Source organism: Chenopodium quinoa, unplaced genomic scaffold (genome assembly GCF_001683475.1).
Source record: "Chenopodium quinoa cultivar QQ74 unplaced genomic scaffold, ASM168347v1, whole genome shotgun sequence".
NCBI classification, from domain to species: domain Eukaryota; kingdom Viridiplantae; phylum Streptophyta; class Magnoliopsida; order Caryophyllales; family Amaranthaceae; genus Chenopodium; species Chenopodium quinoa.
Window position 1 is genome coordinate 358,571 of NW_018743381.1, and position 20,016 is coordinate 378,586.

Consider the following 20,016-nt stretch of genomic DNA (forward strand, 5'->3'; position numbering starts at 1 on the left):
CATTCCCAGATTTCCAAGCAAACCCATTTCTAAAATCCTCTTTAACCCTTTGGATGCTTGATCTCCCCATTAAGGGATTTCCTTTTCGAACATAAGGGGTAGCTATTGAGCATATCTCGCAAGCCTGCAACCCTTTGTGCACCCTAGACAGTAACAACTGTGGGTTCAAATGCATCCTTGTTGCTTGTTTGAAAAGTAGGGCTTTATTAAGAGTTGAAGCCCTTCTGATTCCTAGACCTCCCATGCTTTTAGGTAGCTGGGTGATAGTTTTACTTACCCAATGCATACTCTTGTTCTCGTTGTTGGACCACCGGAACCTAGTAATGAGAGAATCCAGTTTGTTGGTTAAGCTTAGTGGGAGCTTAAGGCATTTCATAACATGGGCAGACATGCTAACCAAAACTGTATTGATGAGGACTAATTTTGCAGCTTGTGCCAGCTTTATAGGGGCCCAAGACATGATTTTCCCCGCTACCTTGTCAACCAAATACTGGAACGACTGGTTTTTATTTCCTTGAATGTCGATTGGGGCTCCCAAATGAGTCCCCATATTATCAGTTTCCGACATAGCAAGAATTCTTCTCATTTCTGACTTCATACCATTATCTGCCCCTGGGGAGAACTTGACATGGGATTTTTGTAGATTTAACTGCTGACCTGAAACTGTACTAAACCTAAGAAGAATCTCCCTTATTCACTTGCAAGCCCCTTCATTTGCTTTAAAGAAAAGCATAGCATCATCAGCGAAAAATAGGTGTGAAATGGATGGGGATCTCCTAGAAACCTTCAAACCCTTGAACAGGTTAATATCCTCAGCTAGGCCTAGAATTCTAGAAAGTATATCCATACAAAAGATAAAAAGGTAAGGGGAAAGAGGGTCCCCTTGCCTTAGACCACATTCTGGTGAAAAATGTTCGGTTACTTTCCTATTGATGACAGCTTTATAGCTTACAGTCGCTATACATTGTGAGATCATCCGAATCCAGTGCGCTGAGAACCCATACTCTTGTAGGACCTTAAGAAGAAAGAGCCAATCTACCCTGTCATATGCTTTTGACATATCAATCTTCACACCGTAAAGTTCGAGCCCTTTTTTGTGTTAATAAGATGCATTAGCTCATGGCTCAGGAGAATGTTATCTTCCATGTATCTACCCGGAATAAAAGCATGTTGGTTTTCCGAGATCAAGCTTGGAAGAACTACCTTTAGCCTATTAACTAGACACTTCGAGATGCACTTGTAGACTGTGTTATAGAGACTAATCGGCCTGAATTGGTTAGCAACCTCGGGCACCTTTACCTTTGGGATTAAAACCAAGAGAGATTGGTTCCATTCTTTAAGAATATTTCCCGTCCTCAAAAATTGATGGACACTCTCCGTTACCAATTGTCCCACCTCCTTCCAGTAGACATGAAAGAAGTCCGCAGTGAACCCATCCGGCCCCGGCGATTTAGAACTATGGATATTAAGCATAGCCTTTCTTATTTCTTGATCTGTAAAAGGCTTGTCTAACCATTCCCGATCAGTGTTTGTGAGGTTGGGAATATCCAATTCCCTAAGAAGCAGATCGATATTCTCTCCATGATGTCTTTGAGTATTTGGCTTGTAAACCTCTTTAATTGAGTTCAAAACCACCTCTTCCACTTCTTTCCGCCCTTCGACCCATGTGTCATTTTCATCTCTCAAAGTTACAATCTCATTGTGTAACTGTCGTTGTTTCACCTTCCTATACATTGTGGGGGTCGAGCAGTCACCATACTTGATCCAATTTGCTTTCATTCGTTGTTTCCAAAATTCGAAGCTCAGCTGATTCTCTGGAACTAGTTGATTTATGAGATTGATATACTCTCCCCCTTCACTAACTGAGTTGATACTCATTCCTGTGTCATGTATATCATTCGTGACTTTCCTCCAATTAACTCCCCATAGTTTCTTGTTTTCCAAACACCAATATTGCATATTTGTTCTTACCCTCGAGAGTTTCCTTGCCACTTGGAACATAGGTGAGCCTTGAACTTCCACCTTCCATTCCCTTTCCACGATTTCTTTTATTTTCGTGAAGCGAAGGCACCAATTTTCAATTTGGTATGGCCTATTAGAATTGTTGTTGAACCTCTCAGAACTATAGGTGATCGCTGCATGATCAGAACAGATAATTGGTTCATGCACTACTATACCATCCGGTGAATGTTGGAACCATTCTTCCGTTATGTAGGCCCGGTCTAACCTTTCCAAAATGAGCTCATTCTCATCCCTTTTGTTGCTCCAAGTAAACCTTGGTCCCGAGAAAAGGACCTCCGTAACATTGCTACTAAATCTCCAATCTAAGAAAGAATTTATGCCTCTAATTTGGGTCGTGCCTCCCATTTTGTCAGTTCCACTTTCTACTTGGTTAAAGTCCCCCATTACTAGAACATTTTTGTACTCTTCCAAAATCCATTGAATTTGTTCCCAAACGATTGTCCTATTTTCTACTTGAGGCTCACCGTAAAGAAACAAGACATACTTAAACCTTCCATTAGCTTCATATATTTTAAATAGGATAAAATTCTTAGTAGCATACAAACATTCAACTACGTTACTAGACCAACCTAAAACTAGTAGACCTCCACTACTTCCATTCGAGTCACAACCAACTTCCATTCGAGTCACAACCAAAAATTGAAGTAGGGTATAACATACATAATTTACTAGCCGCATTAACAAAATCCATTTTTGTTTCCGAGATAAACAAAAACATAGGTGACTTAGACCGATAGAGCCACACTAGATAGGGAATTGCAAGGGAGTGTGGATCATTCAAGCCCCTACAATTCCATGCCACCACTTTCATATTCCATTTGTAGGCCCCTTGGAGTCGGCTGCCTCACCATTTGAAGAAATCCTTACTGATTCAAAGATTGAGATTTGCAAATCAATGTCCATGTCATCCACTATAATTCTTAGAGCGGAGGTCACCTCCTCACTCTTTTTCCTCTTAAATGATTCTGATGAAGAAGATGAAAACTCTTGTTGCCTTTTGTTCCTTGCCTTCCTTTGAATATCGTCATCAATTTCGACCCCTAGAGCATGAGCCATATCCGGATCCGAGAGTGCCTTTGAGGCAAATTTCCTCTTGCCTTTGCCATCCTTCTTCCATATGTTGAACCCTCCCTTTTCGGACCACCTATGTAGCCTTTTGAGCCTTTTCCTTTCCTCCCAAGTTTTATCCGATTCACAAAACCGAACCGAACCATCATCACAAGAGTGCGGGAGATGCCCTATTGCTTCCCTTATCCTTTCCTTGTTGTTAGCTCTATCATCATAGTTAAACAAATCAGTAAAATTGAAAGAGCTAAGATGAGATACCGGAGTGTTCGGTGGGTCGGACTCCGTAAGAGGTAGGTTTGGCAACCCTCCAAGATCCTCCGGCGAGAGTTGCAAGAAGGGTGGGTGATGCCTCTCGCAATCCGGTGCAATTCCCTAATTTCTTCCCTTCTTGCACTTCGGATTCCTAAAGCAAGAATAGTGCTTGCTTCCATCACACTAGCATAATCCGCATCCGATAAAGTTTCATCACTATTCCTCCTTGTTGCCACAATAGCCGAGTTCATAAACCCATTTTGCACAGCTAAACCCTGCCCATTGTCGATGTGAACACCGTCCCTATAACCTGCCAAGTCCATTTGATGCTGCTCGGCCCACACCGGGGCTGCTGCCCACTCTGAGATCCCAAGAGTGTGGAATAAAGATCCTTGTCCACCCCCTTAGTCGATCCTTTGTTGGGCTGAAGATGATTCCCCCACCTCATAAGTCGAGCCCACGAAGTTGGGTCGAGGTGGGGGAGGCGGGCTGCGCATCGGAGATGGTGGTAACCAACCACCCATCAGTCGGTTTGGGTTGCTTGGGCCCAAGTTAAGTCTCGTATCTCCACCTTGAACATCACTAAAAAGTTGCCTTCGAACGCTGTTTGAAGAGATACCCACATTAGGGTTAGGGTTGCTCTGCCTCGGCACCACAAACTCGGCATAGGGATCATTGCCTAAGCCGAGTCTTCTTCCAGGGGACCTCACTAAATCAGGTTGAACCTGATTGGTTTCCTCGAGTTCTACTAACTCAGATTCGTCAGTAGAAAAATCTTCATTTCTGGTGTGGAAATGATCACTCCCGTTGCTCTCCGGCGATGAAGAATGCCCCTCAAACGGGTGCTCAGCCTCGAATGCCGCTTCTTGGGGCACCCTCATGAAGATCGGATTGTCTTCCGGGTGGTTATGGTGCCTCAAGTCCACCCCCGAGTTGCGAAACCTTTGTCAGTCAGGTAAGCCTCGTATGAAGTTCGAATAAAAGGGGTATTCTCTTGGGCCATAGAGAACCCTTATTCCGTCAGCCTCGACTTCATCTAGCCTTCTCCTAACACGTCTTCTTGCAGTGACGGGGTGAAGGAGGCATCGAGACGTGGCGTGTCCTACGCACCCACACAATTTGCAGAATTTGAACAGACCCTCATACCTTAGGTAGACCCATATAACTCTATTCCCTTCCAAAGGTATGAAGCACCCCGGAATTGGTGGGATTGATAGATCCACAAGGACCCTAGCCCTTAGTTCCGCTTGAATTGGTAGATCTTCCCCTTCGAGATCTAACTCCTCTATGTAGCCCACATGCCTAAATATCTGTCTTGCCCACCCTTCCGTGAGATAGGCTAAGGGTAATCCATAAACCCTAACCCATAGCCTTGTTAAAGAAAATCTCATTTGATGTGGCACATAGTCAATCTAATATTGCCTGAAATTGATGAGCCTTCCATCAATATTCGTCGTGCTAACCCATACTAAGGCTTGCTGATCTTCTACCATACTACATTCGAATAAGAAGTAAGGTCCCGACCTGTAGACCCTTATTTCCCCACTTCTTATCCATCTTGAGTTAACAATTTGTTGCACCAATGGGGCCGAGGGAGGATGAGGACCTACGAATAGGCCTATCACACTCAGGTTAAAATTAATATTGATATTGTCTACATTAAAATCTGGAGGATAGGGAATTAAAGGCCCTCCTCTTAGGTCTATGTCTTCTTGTTCGTTATTGTTATTCGGAGATTGATTGGTATTACTCATATTAGAACAGGGAGAATGGAAGAAGAAGTTGTAAGAAGAGAATTAAAGACTGGAATAGAAGTGAAGAAAAGACAGAAGAGAAGAATTTTGAGTTGAGTATCAATGCTGCAGTCTCTTTCGCATTTATAATCGAAACAGTAGATCTTGGAAGACGAAAGAATTTGAGCGTGGGGAGCAGGGGGTTTCGTGTAAATAAACTCTAAACAATAGCTAGCCGACTCTAGCTAAATTTTCTGCACCAGTAATAATCAGAGCAATTAATGCTAAAATGTTATTGGCTGCATGGAGCGGCAAGGAGGCGCATAAGCTTTCTTGGAATAGCAACTTACTTAGTAAAGGTTGCTGCCTTTAATTGCAATTTGAGAAGTTTTGTATGATAACAGGAAAAAAAAATTCGGACAAAGAAAAAGAGGGTTTAACCCCAAACAGAAGAAAAGAGATTGCAAGATCTCCAACCTAGGAGGAGCTATACGTAGCCAAATGCTCAATTACTTAATCAAAGAGGAGGATAAAATCTGCATGCATGCAGTATCTTCAAGCTGGAGCTTGATGAACTCTAGCAAAGCTAGGAGGAGCTCACTTTTAGTGAGAGATGCTCTCGTTTAGAGAGAGAAAAACCAAGAACACTTTGACTCTGTTCTTGACCATATTTTATAGTTAAAGGAAAATTACATATTTTCATATAGAATACCTTTAAATTTGTTTTAATGTATGTGTTGTTTTTTTTTTTTTTTTTTTTTTTTTTTTTTTTTTTATATCAACATAATATAAACTTTAGGATTAAATGTATTATATTCAAACAATTAAATATGCATTTTAAAGACAGTGAAAAAATGAATAGAGCAACTAAGACAATGGTGGATATAGCTCCCCATAAAGGAGTCATTTTTCTTACCACCAAATTAGTTTATGTACAACCTTTAGCCTCAAATAAATGAGTCAAATCAAAATGACTTCAACTCACAACCACCATAAAAATTCCAAAGGAAAATTAGAGCCAACAGATAATAAATTTAAACAATCACTAAAAAATCTCTGGTGAAATTCTAATATAGAAAATCTAAATTCCTTGTATTACGGCTCCAAATCTAATAATGCCAAGCTCAAATATTGGCTAACAACAATTTTACCAGACCATTCTCCTTTTTGTCAAACAAATTCTCATTCCTACACCCAATAAAAAATATAAAAAAAATAAAAAAAATTTAAAAAATCATCAAAAATAATGTATTTGCATGATACCAAAGTTTTGAATGCATTGGCAATAATAATCTATATAATTCTTGTTTCTAATGTAAACATAGGTGAAGGATATAGTTCTCATCATGAACATCAAGGTACCATCCATAAGAACGTCATAGACGCGCCTCTCCTAACGGGGAAAATCGGTGGTAATCGAACGATCGTGGTTGATGTTAATGGCAATGGAGATTATAAAAGTGTTCAAGCAGCAATTGATGCAGTTCCTGTAGGAAATTCTAATTGGGTCACCATCCATCTTAGAAAAGGAATTTACAGGTTAACATTTTCTTTATGTACATCATAACCATTACATATATAGGGGACGTAAGTTTGCAACATAAATTCTTAACCTCGATCGTTTGAAAATTTTACAATAATCCTATAAATAATATAATTTGTAAAATTTCCATAGGCTTGTACACTTGTACGTATCCTTGATTTCACCTTAAATAATTTAATATGTTACTAAAAATTCATTAATTTACAATGATTACCTAAGGAAAATGTATGTGATTATTTTATGAATAATTAATCTTAATAATTATATTATGTGCTTTGGATTAATAGGGAGAAAGTACATATACCCCGCAATAAACCAAAGATATTCTTGAGAGGAAATGGTAAAGGTAGGACCTATATTGTTTGGTCTCAAAGCTCTACCGATAACATTGAGTCTGCAACATTCAAGGTTGAAGCCTCAAATTTTGTTGCATTTGGAATAAGTTTTAAGGTAATGTAATTTCCTAAACTAGAATATTTTATTAAATTTTCAATTAATTTAGTTTTAATAACTTGAATTGTTATAATATACAGAATGATGCTCCAACTGGAGAAGCATACACCTCACAAAATCAATCAGTGGCAGCATATGTAGCATCAGACATGGCTGCATTCTATCATTGTGGATTTTTTAGCACACATAACACACTCTTTGATCAAAAGGGTAGGCACTATTATCAAGGTTGTTACATCCAAGGCTCCATCGACTTTATCTTTGGTCGTGCCAGATCCCTTTTCCATGTACGTGTTTTCTAGTTTAAACTTTATTTGTCGTGGTTAGTTGGTTACATTTAATAATAGTGTATGTACTGTCTACACGAGTGGAATACCTAATACATCTAAACATTTACTAATCAATTGTAGGAGTGTGAGATCTTCGTGTTGGTTGACCGGAGGATAAAGATCCATGGTTCAATTACAGCACAAAATAGGGAGAGTGCAGATGAACCAAGTGGATATGTGTTCAATAAAGCAAAGGTTTATGGAACAGGACAAGTTTATTTGGGTAGAGCTAAAGGTGCCTATTCTAGGGTGCTCTTTGCAAATACATACATGTCTGGAACTGTTACATCGGAAGGATGGACTAATTGGAGTTACGATGGATCCACCGAGTAAGTCATTCTGTCATTGTCTTAGTGACAACTTTTTCTGAAAATTCTAAAATATAATAGCATGTACTATTAATTCCAAGCAAAGAGAGCATATCCATTGGGAAGTTATCACATTACGTTTAATTTAGTAGTTAAAACGAGTTTAAAACCCTATAAGAGACTTGATAAAAATCGATTATTGTTCATGTAACAGCAACTTATTTCATGCGGAGTATGCATGCCATGGACCTGGATCAGGCACAGGGGATCGAGCTTCGTGGAGTATACGTCTAAGCGACGAAGAAGCAGCTCCTCTTCTCACCATAGACTTCATTGATGGGAAGCAATGGTTACCAGCATGGATTGATTAATGTGTTTTTCATGTAATTAAATTAATTAGTAGAGCTTTTAAAAATTAAAAAGATTTAATGATGAGAGAGTTGTTTGCATTGCTGCTTAAATTTGTACGAGTACTATATATATACAGTATACACTGCTCCCCTAAACAAGCTAAGGAAGAGATCCATACATCCAAGGGCTTTCATATAAATTAATTACTTGATCATACTTCCTTTAATTTGTTGAATTGACTACTTGGATTTTTGGTTGTTTATTTACCAGTAACTACTGAGTATGTACACATGCACATATTCTTTTCTTAAAACTTTGAGCTTAAAGTGAATTGTGTGGTAATAAAGTTATAATTAATTAACGACTTTCAAAAGGATTTTTCATCATATTTTTTTGAAATTAAAAGAGTTCAATTAGTTTTGCTAAATGCACATAAGTATAACATTTCAATAGACAATTTCATACAAAATTTAAAAGTAAATGGTTAATTAGGTCATTCTTTTGAAATTAAATGAGCTCAATTACTTTTGCATATTTTGAAATTAAAAGAGTTCAATTATTTTTGCATATTTGTGACCACATAAGACATAACCATTCTAGGTCATTCTTTTTGTTAGCCTTGAATGTCCCTTACAAAAATAATGAAATATCTAAGTTTCAACTAGATACGTAGATCAATTCAATGACCTTCATCTGCACTATCCCCCACCGGTCTTTTGGTATATGAACCATGTTTAACTAAATATTTGTTACGTTCTAGAGAAATTAAGGTTCAGTATCACAAAAATTTAAATTTTATACCAATTTAGCTAATTAGTCCTTAAATCGGACTAAAATAATGTGTAAGAGGTAGAGCTGTCAATTCGGGTAAACGGGTTGGGTTTGGGTCGGGTCAATTCGAATAAATTCCATAACCTATGTGGGTCAGGTTTGGTTGGGTCATGCTTGAGTCGGGTGACACTTCTTATCGGGTTTGGGTCAGGTTACATTCGGATCGGGTGAACAATATATCGGGTTTAATTCAGGTTTTCACGGGTTAGGGTAATTCTCGGGTTCGGTTCAAGTCAATAATTTGCGGGTTAGAATCAGGTCGGGTCATTCTCGGGTTTGAGTCGGGTTCGGTTCAAGTCAATAATTTGTGGATTATAATCGGTCGGGTCATTTTCAAGTCGGGTCATTCTCGGGTTCAAGTCGGGTTCAAGTCAATAATTTGCGGGTTATAATCAGGTTGGTTCATTTCCAAGTCGGGTCATTCTCAGATTCAAGTCGGGTTATGATCAAGTCAATAATTTGCAGGTTACAATCAGGTCGGGTCATTTCCAAGTCATGTCATATTCGGGTTCAACTAACTATAAATAGATAATTATCATTTTTATCAAGCTAATTATTTTCTTTGACTATAATATATATGGCAATATACTAGGGAACTATAGTCTTTAATTTAGGAAGATAATTATCTCCTTTGACCATAAAACAAATATAAACTATATTTAACTCTTAAATTTGAGGATGATGCTTCTTTCTTTTGCTAGCCTGGACCGACTTGGTCTCCCTAGACAAAATGCTTTGATCAACAATAATAAGGTGGTCTAAATTGCATATAAGGTGATTTGAAATCGGGTCATGAATAATTTGGGTTGAATTTAGGTCGGGTCAATAACAAGTCGTGTTAATTTCGAGTCGAGTTAGTAACAGATCGGGTTGAATTTTTGGGTTGGGTAAGTAATAGGTCTGGTAAAATTCGGGACAGGTCAAACAAGTCGGGCTTAATTTGGGTCAGGTCAATAACAAGTGTGGTTAATTTCGGGTCATGTTTGTAATAGGTAAGGTTAAATTCGGGTCGGGTTGAATTCAGCTAGGTCAGGTAGTAAAAATTCGTGTCTTGACGGGTTAAAACGGGTTTGGATCAATTTCGGTTAAAATCGGGTTCAGCGCAAGTTCATTAAATTGGTCGTTGTAAACCAGTAAATCGGTGCAAGTTGTAAACCGATAAATTGGACGTTTAAAGACAAATTGGATGGTTACACCCACCCAATTGGACTCGCGGAGGGTATTAGGGACTATGGTAAACATTTCGGCAATTTTTTATTTCTGGGCGAAAAAAAGTCAAAAAATTCCAAAATTGAAGGCTAATATCCACGCTTTTTCAGAAATTTTGGAGGTTTCGAGGCCCGGTGTCGAAAAGTCTTGAAATTTTAGGGGATACATTTCGGAGTCATATAATGTCGTTTAGAACCATTTATGATCATTATATGTTGTCATAAATGTTCTTGCTAGGCTTGATTTAATAAAATCGGTGCAAGTCGTAAACCGGTAAATTGGTCATTTAAAGGAAAATTGGATGGATACACCCACCCAATTAGACTCTCGGAAGGTATTACGGACCATGGTTAAAATTTCGGCAATTTTTTTTTCTGGGCGAAAAAAATTCAAAAATTGAAGGCTTATATCCACGATTTTTTAGAAATTTTGGAGGTTTCAAGGTATGGTGTCGAATACCCTTGATATTTTAGGGAATACATCTAGGGGTCATATAATGTCTTTTGCAACCATATATAATCATTATATGTTGTCATAAATGTTCATGGTAAGCTTGAGTTAAAGAAATCGATGCAAGTTATAAAGTGGTAAATTGGTCGTTTAAAGGAAAATTGGATGGTTCCACCCAGCCAATTGGACTTCCGGAGGATATTAAGGACTATGGTAAACATTTCGGCAATTTTTATTTTCGGGGCGAAAAAAAGTCAAAAAATTCCAAAATTGAAGGCTAATATCCACGCTTTTTTAGAAATTTTTGAGGTTTCGAGGCCCGGTGTCGAAAAGTCTTAAAATTTTAGGCTATATATCTCGGGGTCATATAATGTCGTTTAGAACCATTTATGATTATTATATGTTGTTATAAATGTTCTTGGTAGGGTTGATTTAATGAAATCGGTGCAAGTTGTAAACCGGTTTATTGGTCATATAATTGCAAGTTGGATGGATACACCCACCCAATTAGATTCCCGGAGGGTATTAGGGACCATGGTTTAAATTTCGGCAATTTTTTTTCCTGGGCGAAAAAAAGTCAAAAAATTCCAAAATTGAAGGCTTATATCCAAGCTTTTTAGAAATTTTGGAGGTTTCGGGGTACGGTGTCGAATACCCTTGAGATTTTAGGTAATAAATCTCGGGGTCATATAATGTCGTTTGGAACCATATATGATCATTATATGTTGTCATAAATGTTCATGGTAGGCTTGAGTTAAAGAAATCGGTGCAAGTTATAAACTGGTAAATTGGTCGTTTAAATAAAAATTGGATGGTTCCACCCAGCCAATTAGACTTCCGGAGGATATTAGGGACTATGGTAAACATTTCGTCAATTTTTATTTCGGGTCGTAAAAAAGTAAAAAAATTCCAAAATTGAAGGCTAATATCCACGCTTTTTCAGAAATTTTTGAGGTTTCGAGGCCCGGTGTCGAAAAGTCTTAAAATTTTAGGGTATACATCTCGGGGTCATATAATTTCGTTTAGAACCAATTATGATCATTATATGTTGTTATAAATGTTTTTGGTAGGCATGATTTAATGAAATCGGTGCAAGTTGTAAACCGGTTTATTGGTCATTTAATGGCAAATTGGATGGATACACCCACCCAATTAGACTCCCGGAGTGTATTAGGGACCATGGTTAAAATTTCGGCAATTTTTTTTCCTGGGCGAAAAAAAGTCAAAAAATTCCAAAATTAAATGCTTATATCCACGGTTTTTTAGAAAGTTTGGAGGTTTCCGGGTACGGTGTCGAATACCCTTGAGATTTTAGGGAATACATCTCGGGGTCATATAATGTTGTTTGGAACCATATATGATCATTATATGTTGTCATAAATTTTCATGGTAGGCTTGAGTTAAAGAAATCAGTGCAAGTTATAAACTGGTAAATTGGTCGTTTAAAGGAAAATTGGATGGTTCCACCCAGCCAATTGGACTGCCGGAGGATATTAGAGACTGTGGTAAACATTTCGGTAATTTTTATTTTCGGGCGAAAAAAAGTCAAAAAATTCCAAAATTGAAGCCTAATATCCACGCTTTTTCATAAATTTTTGGCGGTTTCGAGGCCCGGTGTCGAAAAATCTTAAAATTTTAGGTTATACATCTCGGGGTCATATAATGTCGTTTAGAACCATTTATGATCATTATATGTTTTTATAAATGTTCTTGGTAGGCTTAATTTAATGAAATCGGTGCAAGTTGTAAACCGGTTTATTGGTCATTTAAAGGCAAATTAAATGGATACACCCACCCAATTAGATTCCCGGAGGGTATTAGGGACCATGGTTTAAATTTCGGCAATTTTTTTCCCTGGGCGAAAAAAAGTCAAAAAATTCCAAAATTGAAGGCTTATATCCAAGCTTTTTAGAAATTTTGGAGGTTTCAGGGTACGGTGTCGAATACCCTTGAGATTTTAGGGATTACATCTCGGGGTCATATAATGTCGTTTGGAACCATATATAATCATTATATGTTGTCATAAATGTTCATGGTAGGCTTGAGTTAAAGAAATCGGAGCAAGTTATAAACTGGTGAACTGGTCGTTTAAAGGAAAATTGGATGGTTTCACCCAGCCAATTGGAATTCCAGAGGATATTAGAGAAAATGGTAAACATTTCGGCAATTTTTATTTACGTGCGAAAAAAAGTCAAAAAATTCCAAAATTGAAGCTAATATCCACGCTTTTTTAGAAATTTTGGAGGTTTCGGGGTACGGTGTCGAATACCCTTGAGATTTTAGGGAATACATCTCGGGGTCATATAATGTTATTTGGAACCATATATGATCATTATATGTTGTCATAAATTTTCATGGTAGGCTTGAGTTAAAGAAATCAGTGCAAGTTATAAACCGGTAAATTGGTCGTTTAAAGGAAAATTGGATGGTTCCACCTAGCCAATTGGACTTCCGGAGGATATTAGAGATTATGGTAAAAATTTCGGCAATTTTTATTTCCGGGCGAAAAAAAGTAAAAAAAAATCCAAAATTAAAGGATAATATACACGTTTTTATTAGAAATTTTTTAGGTTTCGAGGCCCGGTGTCGAAAAGTCTTAAAATTTTAGGGTATACATCTCGGGGTCATATAATGTCGTTTAGAACCATTTATGAATATTATATGTTGTTATAAATGTTCTTGGTAGACTTGATTTAATGAAATCGGTGCAAGTTGTAAACCGGTTTACTGGTCATTCAAAGGCAAATTGGATGGATACACCCACCCAATAAGACTCGGAGGGTATTAGGGACCATGGTTAAAATTTCGGCAATTTTTTTTCCTGGGCGAAAAAAAGTCAAATAATTCCAAAATTGAAGGCTAATGTCCACGCTTTTTCATAAATTTTGGAGGTTTCGGGGTACGGTGTCGAATACCCTTGAGACTTTAGGGAATACATCTCGGGGTCATATAATGTCTTTTGAAACCATATATGATCATTATATGTTGTCATAAATGTTCATGGTAGGCTTGAGTTAAAGAAATCGGTGCAAGTTATAAACTGGTGAGTTGGTCGTTTAAAGGGAAATCGGATGGTTCCACCTAGCCAATTGGACTTCCGGAGGATATTAGAGATTATGGTAAACATTTCGGCAACTTTTATTTACGTGCAAAAAAAAGTCAAAAAATTCCAAAATTGAAGGCTAATATCCACGCTTTTTCAGAAATTTTGGAGGTTTAGAGGCCCGGTGTCGAAAAGTCTTAAAATTATAGGCTATACATCTCGGGGTCATATAATGTCGTTTAGAACCATTTATGATCATTATAATATGTTGTTATAAATGTTCTTGGTAGGCTTGATTTAATGAAATCGGTGCCAGTTGTAAACCGGTAAATTGGTCATTTAAAGGCAAATTGGATGGATACACCCACCCAATTAGACTCCCGGAGGATATTAGGGACTATGGGAAACATTTCGACAATTTTTATTTCTGAGCGAAAAATATCTAAAAATTCCAAAATTGCAGGCTAAGATCCACGTTTTTATTAAATTTTGGAAGTTTCGAGGACGGGTGTCGAAAAGACTTAAAATTTTAGGGGATACATCTCGGGGTCATATAATGCCGTTTAGAACCATTTATGATCATTAAATGTTGTCATAAATGTTCGTGGTAGGCTTGAATTAATGAAATAAATGCAAGTTCTAAACCGGTAAATTGGCTGTTTAAAGGAAAATTGGATGGTTATACCCACCCAATTGGCGATCTGGAGGGTATTAGGAACCATGGTAAACATTTCGGCAATTTTTATTTCCAGGCGAAAAAAATCAAAAAATTCCAAAATTAAAGCCTAATATTCACGATTTTTGAGAAATTTTGGAGGTTTCAGGGCTCGGTGTCTAAATGTCTTGAAATTTTAGGAGATACATCTCAGGGTCATATAATGCAGTATGGAACCATATATGATCATTATATGTTGTCATAAATTTTCATGATAGGCTTGATTTAATGAAATCGACGCAAGTTGTAAACCGGTAAATTGGTTGTTTAAAGACGAATTGGATGATCTCACCCACCCAATTGGACTCCCAGAGGGTATTAGAGATCATGGTAAACATTTCGTCAATTTTTATTTACGGGTGAAAAAAAGTCAAAAATTTCCAAAACTAAAGGCTAATATCCACGATTTTTGAAAATTTTTGAAGGTTTAAGGGCCCGGTGTCGAAAAGCAATGAGATTTTAGGAGATACATCTCGGGGTCATATAATTCCGTTTGAAACCATATTTGATCATTATATGTTGTCATAAATATTTGTGGTTTGTTTGAATTAATGAAATCAGTGCAAGTTATAAACCGGTAAATTGGCTGTTTAAAGGCAAATTTGATGGTTCCACCCAACCAATTGGATTCCCGGAGAATATTAAGGATCATGGTAAACATTTTGACAATTTTTATTTTCGGGCGAAAAATAGTCAAAAAATTCCAAAATTGAAGGCTAAGATTAATGCTTATTGAGAAATTTTGGAGGTTTCGGGGTCCAGTGTCGAAAAGCCTTGAAAATTTAAGGGATTTATCTCGAGATCATATAATGTCGTTTGGAACCATATATGATCATTATATGTTGTCATAAATGTTCGTGGTAGGCTTGAGTTTATGAAATTGGTGCAAGTTGTAAACCGATAGATTGGTCGTTAAAGACAAATTGGATGGTTCCACCCAGCCAATTGGACTCCCGGAGAATAGTAAGGATCATGGTAAACATTTCGACAACTTTTATATTCGGGCGAAAAATAATAAAAAAAATCCAAAATTGAAGACTAATATTCACATTTTTCATAAATTTTGAAGGTTTTGGGGCCTAGTGTTGAAAAGTTTTGAAATTCTAGGAGATATATCTCGGGGTCATATAATGTGATTTGGAACCATATATGATCATTATTTGTTGGCATAAATGTTCGTGGTAGGCTTGAATTAATGAAATCAGTGCAAGTTGTAAACCGGTAAATTGGTCGTTTAAAGGCAAATTGGATGGTTCCACTCACCCAATTGGACTCCAGGAGGGTATTAGGGACCATGGTAAACATTCGACAATTTTTATATCCGGGCAAAAAAAAGTCAAAAAATTCCAAAATTAAAGGCTAATATTCACGCTTTTTTGAGAAATTTCGACTGTTTCGGGGCCCGGTGTCAAAAAGAATTGTGATTTTAGGGGATACATTTCGGGGTCATATAATGCCGTTTGAAACCATACATGATCATTATATGTTGTCATAAATGTTCGTGGTAGGCTTGAGTTAATGAAATCGGTGCAACTTGTAAATTGGTAAATTAGTTGTTTTAAGGCAAATTGGATGGTTCCACCTAGCCAATTAGATTCCCAAAGGTTATTAGGGAACATGGTAAACATTTCGACAATTTTTATTTCCAGGTGAAATAAAGTCAAAATTTCCAAAATTAAAGATTAATATTCACGTTTTTTGAGAAATTTTAGAGATTTCGGCCAAGAGGTGCCAGTTTGGTACGCTTTTTGTACTTGGTATATTGGACTACTAGTTTTTACAAACTTTACCAATTACCATCCTTAAAATTCAGCCGAAAGGGTAAAGCCCAAGGTGTGAGCCAAGATGCAATGCCCTAAAATAGAACCAGATTACAAAAAAACCTTCATTTCCAAATAACAGCAGTTCATATTTTCATACAGTGTTAGGCTACTCTTTACTTTGAAGAAAAACCCAGTTTTCAGAGAAAGAAGAGAGAGAAACAATGGAGGGAGGAGATGAAGGAGTTGATAGAATGGTGGATTCTAAGGATATGCAGCAGCAAAGTAAAGCTTTCGATAAGCTTACTGATCGTGTCGAAGATCGTCAGCTTGATTCTTCTCGTGTTCAAACGGTCTTTTTCTTTCTCCTCCATTTTTCCCACTTTTTTTTTATTCTACTTTTATGTCAATTAATCTGCTCAATTTCATGTTTTTTTTTTTTTGACATTTTTTTGATTAATAATGGTGGTTTGTAGGCTATGGCGTCGATTGCTGCTGCAGCTGAAGCTGATGCCAATGCTATGAGATTGAGGTTATTTATTTATTTATTTATTAGTTGCTGTGATTTTAATTTTGTAGTTTTCTGTAGAATTGAATTCTTTTAGCAATGAAAAGTTGGCGTAATTCATGGAAATGTTGGTTTTAATTGCGTTAGATAAAAACATTAGGGTTCGAATTGAACTTGATTAGTGATGGAATAGTGTTGGGGAATAGAAAGATTTTGAAGATTAATTGAAATGGAGGAGATGTGGGAGTGAATATTTTGGTTATTGTTAGGCAATTTAACTAGATGATGACAGATATAAACTTTACACCCAACGGCGACAACTCGACGAGGTTTTGAGAAGTTGGGAAGAGTGATCACTAGAGTTTTTGAATTTTTTGTAAAAATATAGAATGCTCTCTTTGTCTGTAAATGATGTCGAGGATGAAATGAGTTGGTGATGTTACAAGACTACATTCTCCGTGGCTTGCTCTTATTACTGATGAAGTGGTGATGGATGCAAATTTTGCAAATATCTAATCTGTACATTGCCAAATTGGTTGGCGAAGTAGTGCATAATTTGCAAAATGGTTGGCAAGTACAGAGTAGTGAGTAAGGATTTGACCACAACAAAGCAAAAAATCTTTATCAGGAAACTTTTGATAGCTACCAATGCTCCTATGTTGGAAGTTAGTGCCTAAGAAGTTAGATCTTTAGTTGGTCATGGACTTTAGGGCTGTAGCATGTCGTGGACTGAAATATACTTTAGGAGGGTCTTTCCTTCTCCTGAAATGAACAACTTTCTTCGTAGCATTATTTATGTGAGTGATGCCATCCTATTTAGGTACAAAGGTCAAATCATTTAGGACATCTAATATGTCATGTATTGCCTGTGGACTAGAAATCAGAATATTTCATTAAGTGTCATCGTATTGCTACTTATCTGTTGGTAGTATGTCCAAACTAAGCTGCCATCTTAAAGCTCATATGATGGATTGACTGGAACAGGTTTCAGTTTGGGTCCGACAGCTAACTGCAAATTATCTTCAACGATTATATATGGGTTTGATATTTAAGTATACAGTGGACCATTTGGTGACTAAGGATGAGTCTATCACTCAAGCATTCTTTTTAGGGGTGGTAAATACAAGTTTTAGTTGAAGATAGTTTGTCATTAAACTATTAAAGTACTAAGGTAAACTGGTAGACTAAGATCTGCTCCTTTTTCCTGGCTTGTTGGTTTTTGATGGACATACTACTAGAGAATTTTTGTAGAATTGACTTAGATTGTCATATTGTGGCCTTGTGGGTGTTTCCTTTACCATGGTACAGATGAAACTATGAAAGTACAACTCATCTGTTAATAAAGTTCCGATTTGTGTATGAAGTATAGGGTACATAGGTAGTTCATCATTCCAGGTGGTGAGGGAGCAAGGAAAGAACAGGCAGACCGTGGGCAGGCTTGTTCATGTGTATTGTGCACACTTTCAACTTTAGGAAAAGACACCCTTGCCTATGGGTGACAAAAATGAGGGATGAGGATCAATTTGACACTTGGACGCATTAAGCAACTAAACAAGACAAGTGGGGCCAATGAAGAGAATGAGTTATGAGTTACAGTGTAACACATGCCTAGGGAGGGACTAGGGGGCATTAAAACAGAGGCAATAAACAACTCATGTGCTAACTGCCAAGGTAGGAAGCTTTGATTTTTATTTAACTAATTATCATTTCCTTAGAGCTTTATTTTGGATTTAGCAATCAGTGAACACTGAGCACCAAAACTGTAGTAACATCTGTTGTAAGAGCACATCTTCTTTCCTCCAGTGTATCTTCTGGTTTTGTAAGGTAAGATATTTAAATAATCTAACATCCAGTTTTGTGGCAAGTCTTTGAGTACAGTTCAGTGTTTTTTGTTATGCTGGTATGGCAATTGGCAATATACCCTTTCCTATGATGTGTTTTTCCTCACTACTAAAGAACTTGTATTTTAGCTTGCTTTAAACATTAAGACCCTAATAATTCTATTGCCCTCTTTTTATAGCAATACTATCTTCTTTATGCTATATATATGGCCATGAGACTGAAGGGTGGACATGAATGCCGAGTTTCTGACACATGATGGATTATTCTGTGAAAATCAAACATGTCTATGGACAGTTAGATTTTATCATGCTTACCGTCAAGGTTGCACATGACTGTAATTTTACATACATGAAATCACAAAAGATGGTTAAATGTCTGATTAGTGTAAATTCTGTAAAAGTAAGTTCAAATGGTGCAATTGTGAACAAAGGAAGCACTTGCTTTCAGGACCAATTTCTTTTTTCTTTGTCAGACATTGTTACTTTTTTCTCTGGATTCCATGTAGAACGTGATGTATCATATATAGAGTTCATTGCAAAACTTGACTTATCAGGAACAATATATATATCTGATCACTTTCTGAGAGTTATGTCAAGCTCTTGGTTCTTTCTTGTTATTCTTTACTACTGTTATCTATGATGCAAGCATTAAGCATATTCAAATAATTTTCCACTATGATAGTTTGGGCCTGCTATTTCAATTCAATACGAGAATTTGGCCCTGAGTTGACCTATTTGATAAGATTGGCCTATGACCTACCCCTCATCTCTGTTACCAATCTTCATAGCTGTCATTTCTAAAATAGCATATACTTGGGTTCTTTTTATGATTGTCCTAAACTGACTCTCTTCCTTTTTCACCTGCTAATAGGGAAAAAGAATTGGCTGCTGTAAAGATCAATGCGGCTGATGTTGATGTTATTGCAAATGAACTTGAGGTTAATTTCATTATATAGCATACATTGAGGTTCTATTTTCTATGTTTAGTAATAATTGAAATCTTCTTCGTGACAGTTGGACAAAAAAGTTGCTGAGAGAACCTTGCGAGAGCACAAGGGTGATGCTGTGGCAGCCATACGATCCCTGCTTCACTAGAAGTTCTGTGAATTGAAGCAGATATGCATGCTGAATTATCCTAGAACATCCAATCTATTATACTTGTTTTTCTGAATTTTCATGGAAATTTTGTTTCTTGGGTCCTAGCTATGTGCCAGTGCCGGCATATTCCTTGCCTATTGGCAAAGTTGGTATTTGTATCCGTAGTTTGCTTTGCTACACAGTATTCTTGAATGACAAACCCAAAGCCAGTATGATGTATAAAGAATTCTTCAGAAGAGTTTTATGCTGATTGAGACAGATTAACAATTTAACATGGACCTATTTTCAGTAATTTCCCTCCATGTTTGTACAATACAATGACATCTTTGCTAATTGATAATCTAAAAGACTTGTACTTATTTTCTACTCGGTAGTCTTGGCGAGCTGAAAACCAGCTTGATGTTTAATTATCATATTTATTACTATTAGTTCCTTCCATATTTCATTTATGTTTTGGCCTAAATACAAATCTTATATTTATCATCTGCTTGCACAATCGCGG

General features: G+C 37.1%; 3 protein-coding genes across 3 annotated transcripts; 2 read left to right on the plus strand and 1 right to left on the minus strand.

The window, feature by feature from the left end:
* Positions 1-1,068: 1,068 nt before the first annotated feature.
* LOC110738193 lies at positions 1,069-2,643 on the minus strand. The gene has a single exon (XM_021918565.1). It carries the CDS (start codon positions 2,641-2,643, stop codon positions 1,069-1,071), a length of 1,575 nt encoding a protein of 524 aa, XP_021774257.1.
* A 3,205-nt stretch (positions 2,644-5,848) lies between these two features.
* On the plus strand, positions 5,849-8,294 carry LOC110738201 (probable pectinesterase 67). Its single transcript, XM_021918573.1, has 5 exons — positions 5,849-6,614; positions 6,906-7,068; positions 7,152-7,358; positions 7,482-7,729; positions 7,923-8,294. Exons 1-5 carry the CDS (start codon positions 6,322-6,324, stop codon positions 8,077-8,079), a joined length of 1,068 nt encoding a protein of 355 aa, XP_021774265.1. The 5' UTR covers positions 5,849-6,321; the 3' UTR covers positions 8,080-8,294.
* A 7,835-nt stretch (positions 8,295-16,129) lies between these two features.
* Positions 16,130-19,873, plus strand: LOC110738226 (huntingtin-interacting protein K-like). Its single transcript, XM_021918600.1, has 4 exons — positions 16,130-16,420; positions 16,544-16,599; positions 19,288-19,354; positions 19,431-19,873. The coding sequence occupies exons 1-4, from the start codon at positions 16,292-16,294 to the stop codon at positions 19,509-19,511; spliced, it is 333 nt and encodes a 110-aa protein (XP_021774292.1). The 5' UTR covers positions 16,130-16,291; the 3' UTR covers positions 19,512-19,873.
* The last annotated feature ends 143 nt before the right edge of the window (positions 19,874-20,016 follow it).